This window comes from Miniopterus natalensis, chromosome 7 (assembly GCF_054644295.1).
Source record: "Miniopterus natalensis isolate mMinNat1 chromosome 7, mMinNat1.hap1, whole genome shotgun sequence".
NCBI lineage: Eukaryota > Metazoa > Chordata > Mammalia > Chiroptera > Miniopteridae > Miniopterus > Miniopterus natalensis.
The window spans coordinates 12,577,448-12,590,040 of NC_142087.1; the positions used below are offsets into that span (position 1 = coordinate 12,577,448).

General features: G+C 38.2%; 1 protein-coding gene across 6 annotated transcripts in view; it reads left to right on the plus strand.

The window, feature by feature from the left end:
- Positions 1-12,593, plus strand: part of NCOA6 (nuclear receptor coactivator 6) — a 96,751-nt gene that overhangs the window by 43,139 nt on the left and 41,019 nt on the right. For all 6 annotated transcript variants that reach the window (XM_087818776.1, XM_087818775.1, XM_087818778.1 and 3 more), the window contains 2 exons: positions 1,956-2,111; positions 8,550-8,672. In XM_087818776.1, the coding sequence (XP_087674902.1) occupies positions 1,956-2,111; positions 8,550-8,672 (279 nt within the window). The remainder of the gene's footprint in view (positions 1-1,955; positions 2,112-8,549; positions 8,673-12,593) is intronic.

Genomic DNA, 12,593 nt, shown 5'->3' on the forward strand with positions numbered 1-12,593 from the left:
AGAAGCTTAAAAAACTTTTAGTGAAATATAACTACAGGATAGACAAGGATTTTTCTGCAACCATGTCACAAGTAGATAATACCATAAACATATTTGATGTTTGTCTAGACCACATACAAGATTTCAGTACTCTTCAGATTAGGAAGAAGCCCTGTAGCATCTGTACTCTGTGGAAACAGGATCCCAAGCTTCCTGCCTTTTGCTGTTTGGAGGCATAAGTGTCATGGAAAGGAAATTGACCTGAGAATCAGAGCTGGATTTTAATGCCATCTCTGATGCTGCTAGGTAGCCACAGGATCCTGGGCCAATCACTTAGCCTTTCTGGGCTTCAGTTTCCTTGCCTATAAAATAGATTTGGACTAAATATTGCCTAATTCTAAATTTTTGTGGTTGTATTATGTCACTGCTCTTAGCAGTGAGAACAAGTGAACTTCATGTCTAGGTAAGTTAACTTTCAATGTATAATAGTTTTAGAGTTGGCAGAGGCTTTAGGCAATATGTAGGCACTTTCCCCTATCCATGGATATTTCTTATTTTGAGAACAGATATGCCCACAAAACCATTTTCTTAATATTGGAATGTATAACTGAATAGAGGATACAAAAGATTTAACTTAGCTGAGTTTTAGCAAAAGGGAAAATTATTTTGTCTGGCATTGTTGAAAAAAAAGGTTTTTAATCTGCTGGACCTGAAATTTGCTTTCCATCTGTAAAATATAATTACAAACAATATTATTCCTCAATTCGTTAATTTTTATATCTTCTTTTAAAAACATGTCCTGAAGTTTGCATTGACTTTTCAGACTTGCTGAAATGTAATGTTTTCATATCCTAACCAAAGCATGGTTGTCAAATTATGTGGTTTTTCCCCTCAGTTTGATGTGCTTCAGTGAAAATTCTACTGTTGTTTACAGTAGGAAAAGATTTGAAAATCAAAGACGTAAAGAATCAAGACTTAAGCTCTCCTTAAACTAAAGCATTTATATGACATTGGAAGATATGTTTGCTCTCTGTCTTTATAATTATCTTCCACAGAGATGCTCAGTGAATATTTAAATACGAGTATTAAAATTTCAAAATGTTTTGCCCTGGCCAGTGTGGCTGAGTGATTAGAGCATCGGCCTATGCACCCAGAGGGTCTCAGGTTCTATTCCCAGGCAAGGGCAAGTACCTTGGCTGCAGGCTCCATCCCCGGCCCTGGTTGAGGCAGGTGCAGGAGGCAACCACTCAATGTGTCTCAAGTCAATGTCCCGTCCCCCCCCCCCCCCCCCCCCCCCCCGGCTTCTCTCTCCGCCTCCCTCCCTTCCACTCTCTAAAAATCAATGGAAAAAATATCCTTGGGTAAGAATTAACCAAAAAATTTATATTTTTTGAGGTAAAATTGCTTAACCTTTTATAAGCAAATCTGTTAGTGTCCTTTATAGTGCTGTTTCTTTAAATAAGTTGCAGATTCCTTAGTATTCTACAGTTGGCATATCTGCCAATTGAATTTTTATAGAATTTCACTTAAAATTTTGAAACTTAAATGTTCTCTGCTTCTCCAGAAGTAGATATTATTCTGTTAATTTAAACTTAACCTCTCTCTTCTCTCTAATATCTTACTCCATTTTACTGCTTTCTATTTATTCAGTATCTGTGGTGTAGCAGGTCCTGCACTAGGTTTTTGGCATGTATTATCTTATTTAGCATTCACAATCTCATAAAGTAGTTTTTTCATGGTTTTAGAGAAGAGAAAGGTAATTTTCAAAAGGATTAAATAACTTGCTCATGGGCACCCAGATGCTAAGTGATAAAGCTGGGATTAGATTTGAAGTCTAACACCAAAGCCTAAGGTTCTGAGCTACTCCAAGCTGATGGTCTGCCTTGGTCTTTTACTTTTTTGTTGTTGTTTGTTTGTTTCATGTCTTCTGGTGGCTAAAAGATTACTAATATTATTCTCTTTCTTTCCCAACCAAGAATCCAGCAAGCTAAAGGTACAGAAGGTGGAGCCCTGGAACAGTGTGCGTGTGACATTCAACATCCCCCGGGAAGCAGCGGAGCGGCTACGGATCCTGGCTCAGAGCAACAACCAGCAGCTTCGGGATCTGGGGATTCTCTCCGTTCAGATTGAAGGTGCCCACCTGGACCCAAATCATAACAACAGCAGAGTGTAGCATGATTTCCTGTGCTGCTTTGTCTGTTTCTCTCCTCTTCAGTTTTAGAATGCCAAGTTAACTTATGTAACCTGTGCTTCACATTGTAGCACCTTAGGGTAAAGGGATTGAGTCTCTGGTTGGGTCCTGGTGCTTCAGCGTCTATAGACTCAGACTCCATTCCCATGGCTCATTTTGGCTGTCAGCCTATCTTACTTTCATTTTACTGGCATTCTGACCAGGAACTGATTTGTCTTCTGAAAAATATCAAATTTCAGTTGCTTCCTTCTACCAACTAAGCCTTAGCTTTTATTTCTTTACTCATCTAACAGAGATTGGGAGGCCCTAAACAATTTTTGTAGCAGTATTCATTTTGCAATATTTTGCCAGAGTGATCTTTTCAAAATGAAAATACACTACATAAATACACACAGCTTACCTCCCTGCTATAGCTTACTGCTGTTCACAGAGTAAAGACCAGACTCTTTATTATGACCTCAGGTTTTGCATGGTCTGACCTCTGCCTTTTTCATCTAGCCTTATCTTGTACAACTCTCCTTTTTGCTGTGTTCCACCCTTTCCAGCTTTCTTTTGGTTCTTTGAATGTGCATTTCTTCCTCCTGCCACAGGTCCTTTGCATTGATGGCTTCTCTTTATGGACTATTGTTCCCTATCTTTTTATTTTAAACACCTACTCAGCCTTCAAGTATCAGCTTACATCTTCTTGAGGATGTATTTTCTGAACTACTTCACTCAGAGTTTTTTGTTACGTGTACTCACAAAAGTCTGGATTTTCCCCCCCTCAGATCATTTATCTCACACTTTCATTAGAACAATTATTTGGTGGTTGTTTTTTTCTCCCATAGACTGCACGCTCAAGTAGGGGAGGGAGCATGTCTAGTTTTGCTCACCATTGTATCTCTGTTTGCCTGTACATGTTTTAGGTTCTTTAGTAAACATATACTGAATGAAAGCAAGGGAAGCACATATGTAATAGCACCACCTTCTTTCAGCACTCAGAATACAGGGCTAAATATAATGTGGTCCTTGCTTTTATGAAATCAAAAGGACCTCATGACCCTGGTGAGGCAGACAAACCTGTGAGAGGTAAGTACCAAGTGTGGGGGAGCACAAAGGAGGTTCTATTCTTGGGTGCCCCGTGAATCAAAACCCTCTCCTTCCCTCTATATTGATGCATGCAGGTGGCAACCAACGATTCCAGCCTTCCCTTCCACTGGTGGGCCAGGTCCTCCTGACCCTGTGCTTGCTTAGAACCTAAATGTTCCACAAAACCTCAGCAGCTGAGGTCAACATTTTGTAAATAGAAGTGAGACATATCTTATGCAGTAGTATTGTAGGTTGCTGTACCCCAGAAGGGGCAATACCAACAAAGATTATTTAGAGAGGGTTATAAGTACATTGAAAAATGAGGTTCACACTGGCTGGTGTGGCTCAGTTGGTTGAGCATTGTTCCATGCACCAAAAGGTCACCAGTTCGATTCCCAGTCAGGGCACATGCCTGGGTTGCAGGCTCGATCCCCAGTAGAGAGTGTGCAGGAGGCAGCCAATCGATGTTTCTCTCTCACATTGATGTTTCTCCCTTCCTCTCTCTCTAAAAATCAATAAAAACATATTTTTCTTAAAAAAGAAAAATGAGATTCAACATCATTGATAAATGAGGGAATATTGGCTTAAACAATAATCAGTTTATTTTCAAAAATGTTGGGTTGTCTAAAAGGATTCAGAGAAGTAAAATCAATTCCACAGCAATCGATAGGATACAATGAACTTTTAGGAAGAGTGGAAGTCAAACAAGTACTGGATATAGTAACACTATATTGACTGTTTACAAGCACATAAGCATGTACAGTTTAGAAAAAACACATAAGTGGTTTCTTGAAAACCCCAAATGTTTTATGGTCTCTGTTACCTTTTTACCTGATTTAAAAGGGTTTTTCGGGTAGTGTTTTCTACTGGAGAAAGGAACACCAGTTTCTTTTTTTTAAAAAAATATGTTTTTATTGACTTTTTAGAGAGAGAGGAAGGAAGGGTGAGATACAGAAACATCAATAAGAGAGAACATCAGTCGGCTGCCTCCTGCATGTCCCCTACTGGGGATTGAGCCCACAACCCAGGCATGTGCCCTGACCGGAAATGGAACTGGAGACCTCTTGGTGCAAGGGTCCATGCTCAACCACTGAGCAACACCAGCCTGGCCAGCTGCTTCTTTTAATCAGACCTACTTTCTACAAGTTCTTAAAAGGGTAAGATGCTGGCTCCCCTTTATTGTTATAGCCATAAATTAAAATGTAAGTACCAGTAGGGAAGTAAAATAGATTATAAATTTCTAGAAGTTATGAAATTCATATATTACAGAAAGGAGTTCTTTAATTTTTAGGTAACGTGTGTCCCAGGGGATCTCCTTTCTCCACATTCCCTGGGAACACAGACAGGAGTGAAAGTGGTGGCAACAGCTGTTACTTTTGTGAAGCTGGTAGTAAGTTGATGCCTTCGTAAATTATAAGGGAGGTGTTGCCACTGTCATGGTTTCTGCTGCAAGGGTGGAGGGACAGGTTGTTCCCCGAACAGTTTGTTCTTCAGAAGAACACTCCCTGTACCTTCCCTTTTTTGAGTTTTGGCCAGGGAGTTGGACAGACATCTTTTTTGAGGGCATTTTGTGACTCTTCTGTAAATTCATGGTAATTTAAAGTAGGGGCCTATAAACTTTTTCTGTAAAGGGCCACAGAATAAATTTTTTGGTTTTGTCACAACAACCATTGTAGCACAAAAACAGCCATAGGCACTGTGTAAATGAATACTTACTCATTTACTCATTTACTTGCTTTCTTGTCTGCATCCCCCATCGCCACTGTGTTCCAATAACACTTTATGTAAATAAATAGGCAACAGGCTAGATTTGGCCCACAGGCTATAGTTGACCCCTGACTGGCAAGTTTGGGAGCCAGTAGTGTTCTCCACATGTTGTTTGTTGTTGTTCTTTGTTTGTTTTTACAACACTTAGCTTATATGTAGTTGGCAGTTAGGGGAATAATAGTATAATGTAGAAATCCTGTTTATTCATCTGTGACTGTTCCTGGGCAGGGGAGCTAGAATAGTGGGAATAGAAGGATAATTATCTATAAGGGGAAAAAAGCCTTTAGCTCAGCTGCTGCATAGGTGGAAGTCCTTTCAGCTTTATTTTAAGAAAATTAAGAATGAGAACTTACACTCAAGTACCTTCCTCAGAAGTGCACCCCCTGGCATTGCCTGGCTCTTGGCTTGTGACAAGTTTCATTTCCTCCTGTGCCTGCCTTAATGGCAGCCCCACTGGCTCAGAGCACCACTGCATCTGTATTATCTTAGCGCCTTTCACCAGGCATTTCCACTCTAGTGTTTTGGGGTTTGTTTCTCCACCAATTTTTGTTTTTATTAGAGCTCTGGTTACAGAGCCGCATGATTTTTGAGTTTGCCCCAATAATGTTTTTCCCCTAAAACCTGTTATTTTCATTGTGAGATTTTACAGAATGTGAGGTTTTCCAGGAGTGCATTTATCATATAGAAAAATGCCTATAATTCTTTGGAAGGTTATGATACAATGACTGTTCATCATATATTCAGTAAATAGCTAATGAGTACCTACCATGTACCAGGCACTGTTCTGTGTATAAAGGATATAACTCAGGTGGACTTAACAATTTATCACTTTTGAGAGTAAAATAACTATCCTGAGAGTAAAATAACTATCCTGAGACAACAGATACAAACTAGGGCAGACTTATGGTTACCCTTGTATGGCGATGGGGGATGCAGACAAGAAAGCAAGTAAATGAGTAAGTATTTACATGGGATGTGCTCTAAAGAAATAACAAGATGTTCTGATAAGGGTGACCTAACCTTGCATAAGATGGTTAGAGGAGGCCTTTCTGGGCATGTGACACTTAAGATGACATGAAAATTGAGGCAATGACTTATGTGAAAATAGTGCGGAGAGTATTCTAGGCAGAGGGAACGGCATGCATGGAGACCTTGAGGTGAGAAGCAGGTTTGTATGCCCAAGAAACTAAATAATAATAATAATAATAATAATAATAATAATAATAATAATGCCATGAAGGCTGAATCCTTTTTATTGAAGGAGAAAATAGTGTGAGTTGTTGGGGTTAGAGACATAGGCAAGGGCCACATCTGGGCTGTCCAATACAGGAGCTACAAGCCATATATGGATGTTGAGCTCTGGAAATGTGCTCTGAGTGTAAAATATATACTGAATTTTGAAGACTTAGCTCTCCCCCAAAAAAAGAATGTAAAAATACCTCATTAATAATTTTTATATTAATTACATGTTAAAATAATAATACATGGGATGTTTTGGGTTAATAAGTATATTACAGTTAATTTCATCAATTTATTTTTACCTTTTATTGCAGCTTCTAGAAAATTTTAAATTACATGTGTGGCTTGTATTATATTTCTTTTGAGCAGCACTGGGCTACATAATTTGAGGCGTTGTAGACTCTTAAGAAGTTTGGCTTGCATTTCTAAAGCAGTGGAAAGCAATGGAGTAGTTTTAATCAGAGAAGTGATATGATTTGATGTCCATTTTAAGAACAGTACTCTTTCTGCTTAGGATGTCCTAGCAAGTTTGGTATATTAATAGTTCTTTCCCTTTAGTGGAAACCCTCAAGATCTGTATTTCTCTCTTTTACTCCTAACTCCCATGGGCAACTTAGAGCATCTTGTGGCCCCTGGTGATTGGTCTCTTATTGGTAGGACGTTTGTTCCCTGTGACTAAACTACGTGCCTGATTAACAGAAAGCTGATATACATCAGCGACAAGACAGAGGAAACTGTTGTGCTCTCATTAGCTTCCCTCTCTTTATCATCTGGCTCTGTAAGGAAGGACTTCTGTGAATGCAAACATTCAACTCCTCAGTCACAGTCCAGCTATACTTGTATTTGTCCACAAGGTGGTGCTGTTCTCCAGAGTAACAATAGTGAAAATTTTGGATTAAAGGCACAAAGCATCCCAAAGCTTACTTCAAAAACTATTTATTTATTTATTTATTTATTTATTTACTTACTTACTTACTTACTTACTTACTTATTATTGATTTTAGAGAAAGAGGAAGGGAAAGGAAGAGAAACATCCATCTGCTAGCTCCTCCACACCCCTTACTGGGTATTGAGCCCACAAGCTGGTCACGTGCCCTAACTGGGACTCAAACCAGTCACATTCTGGTGCATGGGACAGCACTCAGTCAGCTGAGCCACAGCAGCCAGGGCTCAAAGACCTTTTTATCATTAGAGCAAGTAAGATTTAAGTTGCCTCTAAGTTTAGGGTGCACTCAGTTGGAACACTTCTAGTGGCTTTACCTACCAGGCTATTGTGAGGTTCAAATGAGACAAAATTTTGTAAGCATTAACAGTCCTATACAAATGTTGGTCTAATCATCAGATGTCTCAGAGGTAGATTAGTAACAATCTATTTACTCTTTTTTTTTTCCAATTTAAGTTGACATACCATATTATATTTGTTTCTTGTATGCAACATAGTGATTAGATATTTATATCACTTACGAAGTGATCACTCCAATAAGTCTAGTACCCATCTGACACCATACATAGTTATTACAATATTATTGACTATATTTCTGTGCTGTATAACTGGCAACTTGTACTTCTTAACCTTATCCTTCACAAACTTTTTCACCCATCCCCCCATCTCCCTCCATCTGGCAACTATCTATTTGTTCTCCATATTGATGATTTTGTTTCTGTTTTGTTATTTTATTTTGTTTTTTTAGACTCCACATATAAGTGAAATCATGATATTTGTCTTTCTCTGTCTGACTTATTTCACTTAATACCCTCTAGATCCATTCATGTTGTCACATATGGCACAGTTTCATTCTTTGTTATGGCTAAGTTACATGCCATTGTATATATGTACCACATCTTTATCCATTTGTCTATCTATGGGCACTTAACAACCTATTTACTCTTCATTGCATCAATTTCTCTGCTAGATATCTGTTTATATTGCAGTTAGTGAAAGGGAAATGGTATTTTGCTCACAAATATTACAGTGTCCCCATACTCTTTTTTTCCCTTCACATTCTCTGTCTCTCTCTCTCTCTTTCTCTTTCTCTTGATGAGCTGGTTGAAAATAAATATTCAGAGTTCCAAGCACTTTGCTGATACTATGTATCATTAATACCCATCTCTGTATTGCTCATCTCTGTATTGTGAGAATTGTTCTCCTCATGCTTCATGTAAGTAAACCTGTTCAGATGAGGGTGAAGAAAGACCCATATAGTTTTGAACCCACAGAAAACTACAACTCTTGTATACCTTTTTAAAAACAAAATTTGCATTTATTCTGATGATTTCTTTTTCATAACCTGACTGTCATTTTCAGGGGAAGGTGCTATCAACCTGGCTTTGGCTCAGAACCGAAGCCAAGATGTAAGAATGAATGGACCCATGGGAGCTGGAAATTCAGTTAGGATGGAGGCAGGATTTCCCATGGCAAGTGGTCCAGGTGAGATCTCCCACTCAATTGTATGACATTTTACTAGTCTCCTTTTTTGGCTTTATTTGCTAATGTATGATTATTTGGGTCCTGCAAGATAGGCAGGAGTTCCTGGCACATCTCTGTTTACTAGTTCAGGAAATCAAGATATGAAGTCACTCTTAGGAGGTTATCTAGATTCACAGAAAGTAAAGCATATAATCTTTACAATCTTTAGGGTTCATGCTTAAAGGTAGATGAGCACTGAGCAATGCAGCAAATATTTATTAAGTTCTTGTTGTATAATAGGACCTATGCTAAGTGTTGGAAATAGAAATGAGTAAAATATATCTTACCCTCAGGATGTTTATAGCATAATGGAGAATGTAGCTTTTCGACTCCCGCTTTCTCTAAGGCTGAGTATCTTGAGCTGAGTTCTTGCAGGCTTATGTGGAATCTGTAGAAGAATGTGTGTTTTTAGATATTTAGAACTTGAGAGTTATAAATTATTTGCTACCTTTTCTAGTAATCCTGAAATTTCTTCTTTGGAAATTGAATTCAACATTCTGCGAATCACAGAATATTAGAATTGAGTTGGTTCTCTCATTTAAAGCTGAGGAAGCTGTGGAGCTCACAGAAAGGAAGCAATTTGCCTAGGCTCAAGTAGCAGTAGGCTAAATATCTCTGATCTAGCTCCCAGTTTAGTGCTCTTTTCACTACACTAGTGGCTTTCATACTTTTTCTACTGCAGGACCTTTTATTCAAATAAACCAGAAAATCACAGCTTCTGTGGTTGAAGCAGATTAAGCACCTGAAACTATACCCAGTCATTCACCTTCCAACCTACCATAGCAGCTCTTGAAGACATGCAGGAGAATGGAGAAGCTCACCTTTTAATGCCATTGTTCTGAATGGTAGCTGAAAACTTGGACATATAGAATTGGAAGTAGGTTTTTATCCTGATACTGCCATTTAATGGTTACCTCAAGCTAGTCATTGCATCTCCCCAAACAATAGTTTTTCACCTATAAAATGAGATAATAGAGCCTGTAATCTATTGAGCTCATGCTTGAAGGTGGAGGAGCCATGTAGCAAACATTTGCTGAGTGCCTATTATATGTTAGGACCTGTGCTGTTGGGCTGTTGTGGAGAACCATATAGTAGATGGAAAATACCCAGCCTGGTGCCTATATTAGGGAGTCAGTAGATTTAGTTCTCCATAGAACTCTGAGCATTTGGTGTCAAGGAGCTTGATGAGAGGTTATAGGTGGCGCTGTTGCCACTAGTGAAGAACTAGGGTCAGAAGAGTGGGGAGAGCCTAGCAAGTTGCATGTAGTTAGTAAAAGAATGAATAGACATGGGATAAGATTCAGTCTGGGTTCTAGTCTCGATTTCTGGCCAAATGACTTAATATTTACTGGCCTTAGTTTTCTGTAAACATATTTATGTCCTAAAAACAATGCTATATAGATCCCTTCCAGCCTTAAAACATTAGGATCCCTTTAAACCAATATCAGCACACAAATTGCAAGCTCTCCTAGTATCTGGCAAATAGTTCTCTTAATATCTGTTTAGTATCTGGCAAATAGCAGGCATACTTACTAAGCATCTGTGGAAGGTGAGTCTAACTTATAGCGATACATGTAGTTTATTGTCAACATAAGAAACTTAGAAGCTTTAGGTTGAAATCAGGCTAGATTTAGTGTAGGCCACAGATTATGATAATATATAATATGAAGTTTCAGGAATAATGAGTAATGATCTGTAGTCACAGTAACATTTTAACCCCTAATCTTTCTTTACTGCCAAGCATACTTCAGGAATGTTTTTCTCTATTGTCTATGGGGACATGGATGCAAACAAATTTAATATTAGTTTAAACTAAGCAGAGAAATTTTTCTAGGGAAAGAGACCTTAGTACCCTATAAAACAATAATAAGTGACTTTAGGATTGTGCATCTAGAATGTCTTAGGTTGTAAATTTTTCTTAACACTACTTTCTTTCTTAGCATTGGCAACAGAAAGTTGATTGATAAGCAAGTCTTTTGTAATTCAAACCATAACCATAGCCTCTTTGTTTTTCCTTGGCTTTAGAGAATCTCAAGATTAGTGAGGATTCCATAGTAGCCATTTAGTCACGGTTTCTTAACCTTGTCACTATTGATGCTTTGGGCTGATAATTCTTTGCTGTGGGGAGCTGTTGTGTGCATTGTGGGATGTTTAGCGGCATCCTTGGCCTCAACCCACCTGATGCTAGAACAGCATGACCCCTTCTTCCCAGTAGTGCCAATGAAAACTGTCTCCAGACATTGCTAAATGTTTCCTGGGGGACAAAATGTTGTTACCCGCAAAGTTGTGAACCATGGATCTAGTCCAAATGCCCACATAGTACTGGAATGTATTTTATAGTATCGCTATTGAGCATGTAGTGAGCATGTATTTGAACATTTCTGAGTGTAGGAGGCTGAATGTTGACTAAGAAAACCTGCTTATCTCCTAAGAACTTTCTTACTGTCTAATTTCCATCTTTGAAAAATGGAATGGGGTTCCTAAGAAACAAAACAGGTTAACATTTACCTAACTACCCTCCTCAACTACGAAACACCTAAAAATGCTAGATAAAAATATAGCATTTAATGCACAGTTGAGCTTATCCCCAGGGCAAGAAAGAAGTCAAAGAAGAAAATTTAGATAGCAGTAAACAAATGAAAAGATTCTGCAGAGGCCAAGGGATAAAACATGAATCTTGCCTTGGGTCTACATAAAGAAGGAAGTTAGAATTCAGAATTCCTCATGAAGCCAGAATTTTCAATGAAAGATTGTTTTGAAAATTTTTACCCTCTGGCACAGGAAGACGAATGCAAAACTTGTCTCTCTTGGGCTGGGCTCCTAGTTGGGGGGTAGGGAAAAGGTGGTTGTGGAATTGTTTTCTCTATCCTCATGCATGTTGGACATTAATATACAGCGTGGGACAAAACTAGGTTTATAGTTGTGAGTATGTAAAACACAGAGTTTATTCTTGTATTGTTATTTATTATTGTATTATTTTCCATACAAACAACTGTAAACCTATTTTTGCCCCACCCTGTATTAAAATGACCCAGGAACAGCCAAGCTAAGTCATCAAGTGGTTCTAGACCGGTAATAATTGTTGAAGCTCTGGAGAGGCACATTCTCAACCCAAACCATTGCAGATTCTCATAGTTAAAGCCTATTATAAATGCGATTATACTCCAAACTTATAACATTTAGGAATAGACTCCCTCCCTCTTAACTAATGGGATTATTAGGATGTTTAAAATTATGAAAACCCTACGAAGAGGACAAGACACTATCAAAATAGACTTGGGGGGGAATAGAACTTATAGACATTTTTAAATTATTGAAGTAAATAACTTATTCAGCAAATTAGACACAGCTGAATTGGAAGGTGAACTTGAAATTACCCAGGATGCAGCAGAGAAAAAAATAAAAGAGATGGAAAATGAAAAATGTCAAGAGACATGAAGGATAAAATGAGAAGGCTTGACATAAGTCTGAAGAGTTCCGGAAGAAGATAAAGAAATTGAGGAGGGACAGTAGTCAAATAGAGAATGGCTGAAATTTTTCCAGAATTGGTGAAAGAAATGAGTCCTCACATTCAGAAGCCTAATGACCCTGAGCACTACAAATAAAAATAAATCCACATCTGGACACAAAATTGTAAAGCTATAGAACATGAAAAGCAAAGAGAATGTTAAAAGCAACTCAAAAGAAAAGACCAATTATTTACAAAGGAAAGACTATCAGACCCACAGCTAATTTCTCAACAGCCACATTGGAAGCCAGAAAACATTGAAATAATGTTTCAAAGTGATTAGAAAATTATGGACAGCCTAGAATTTTAAACCTAGCTATACTATCAACAGTAGTATGAAATAAAGGTCTTTTCAAAGAGACTAAGAGAATTTA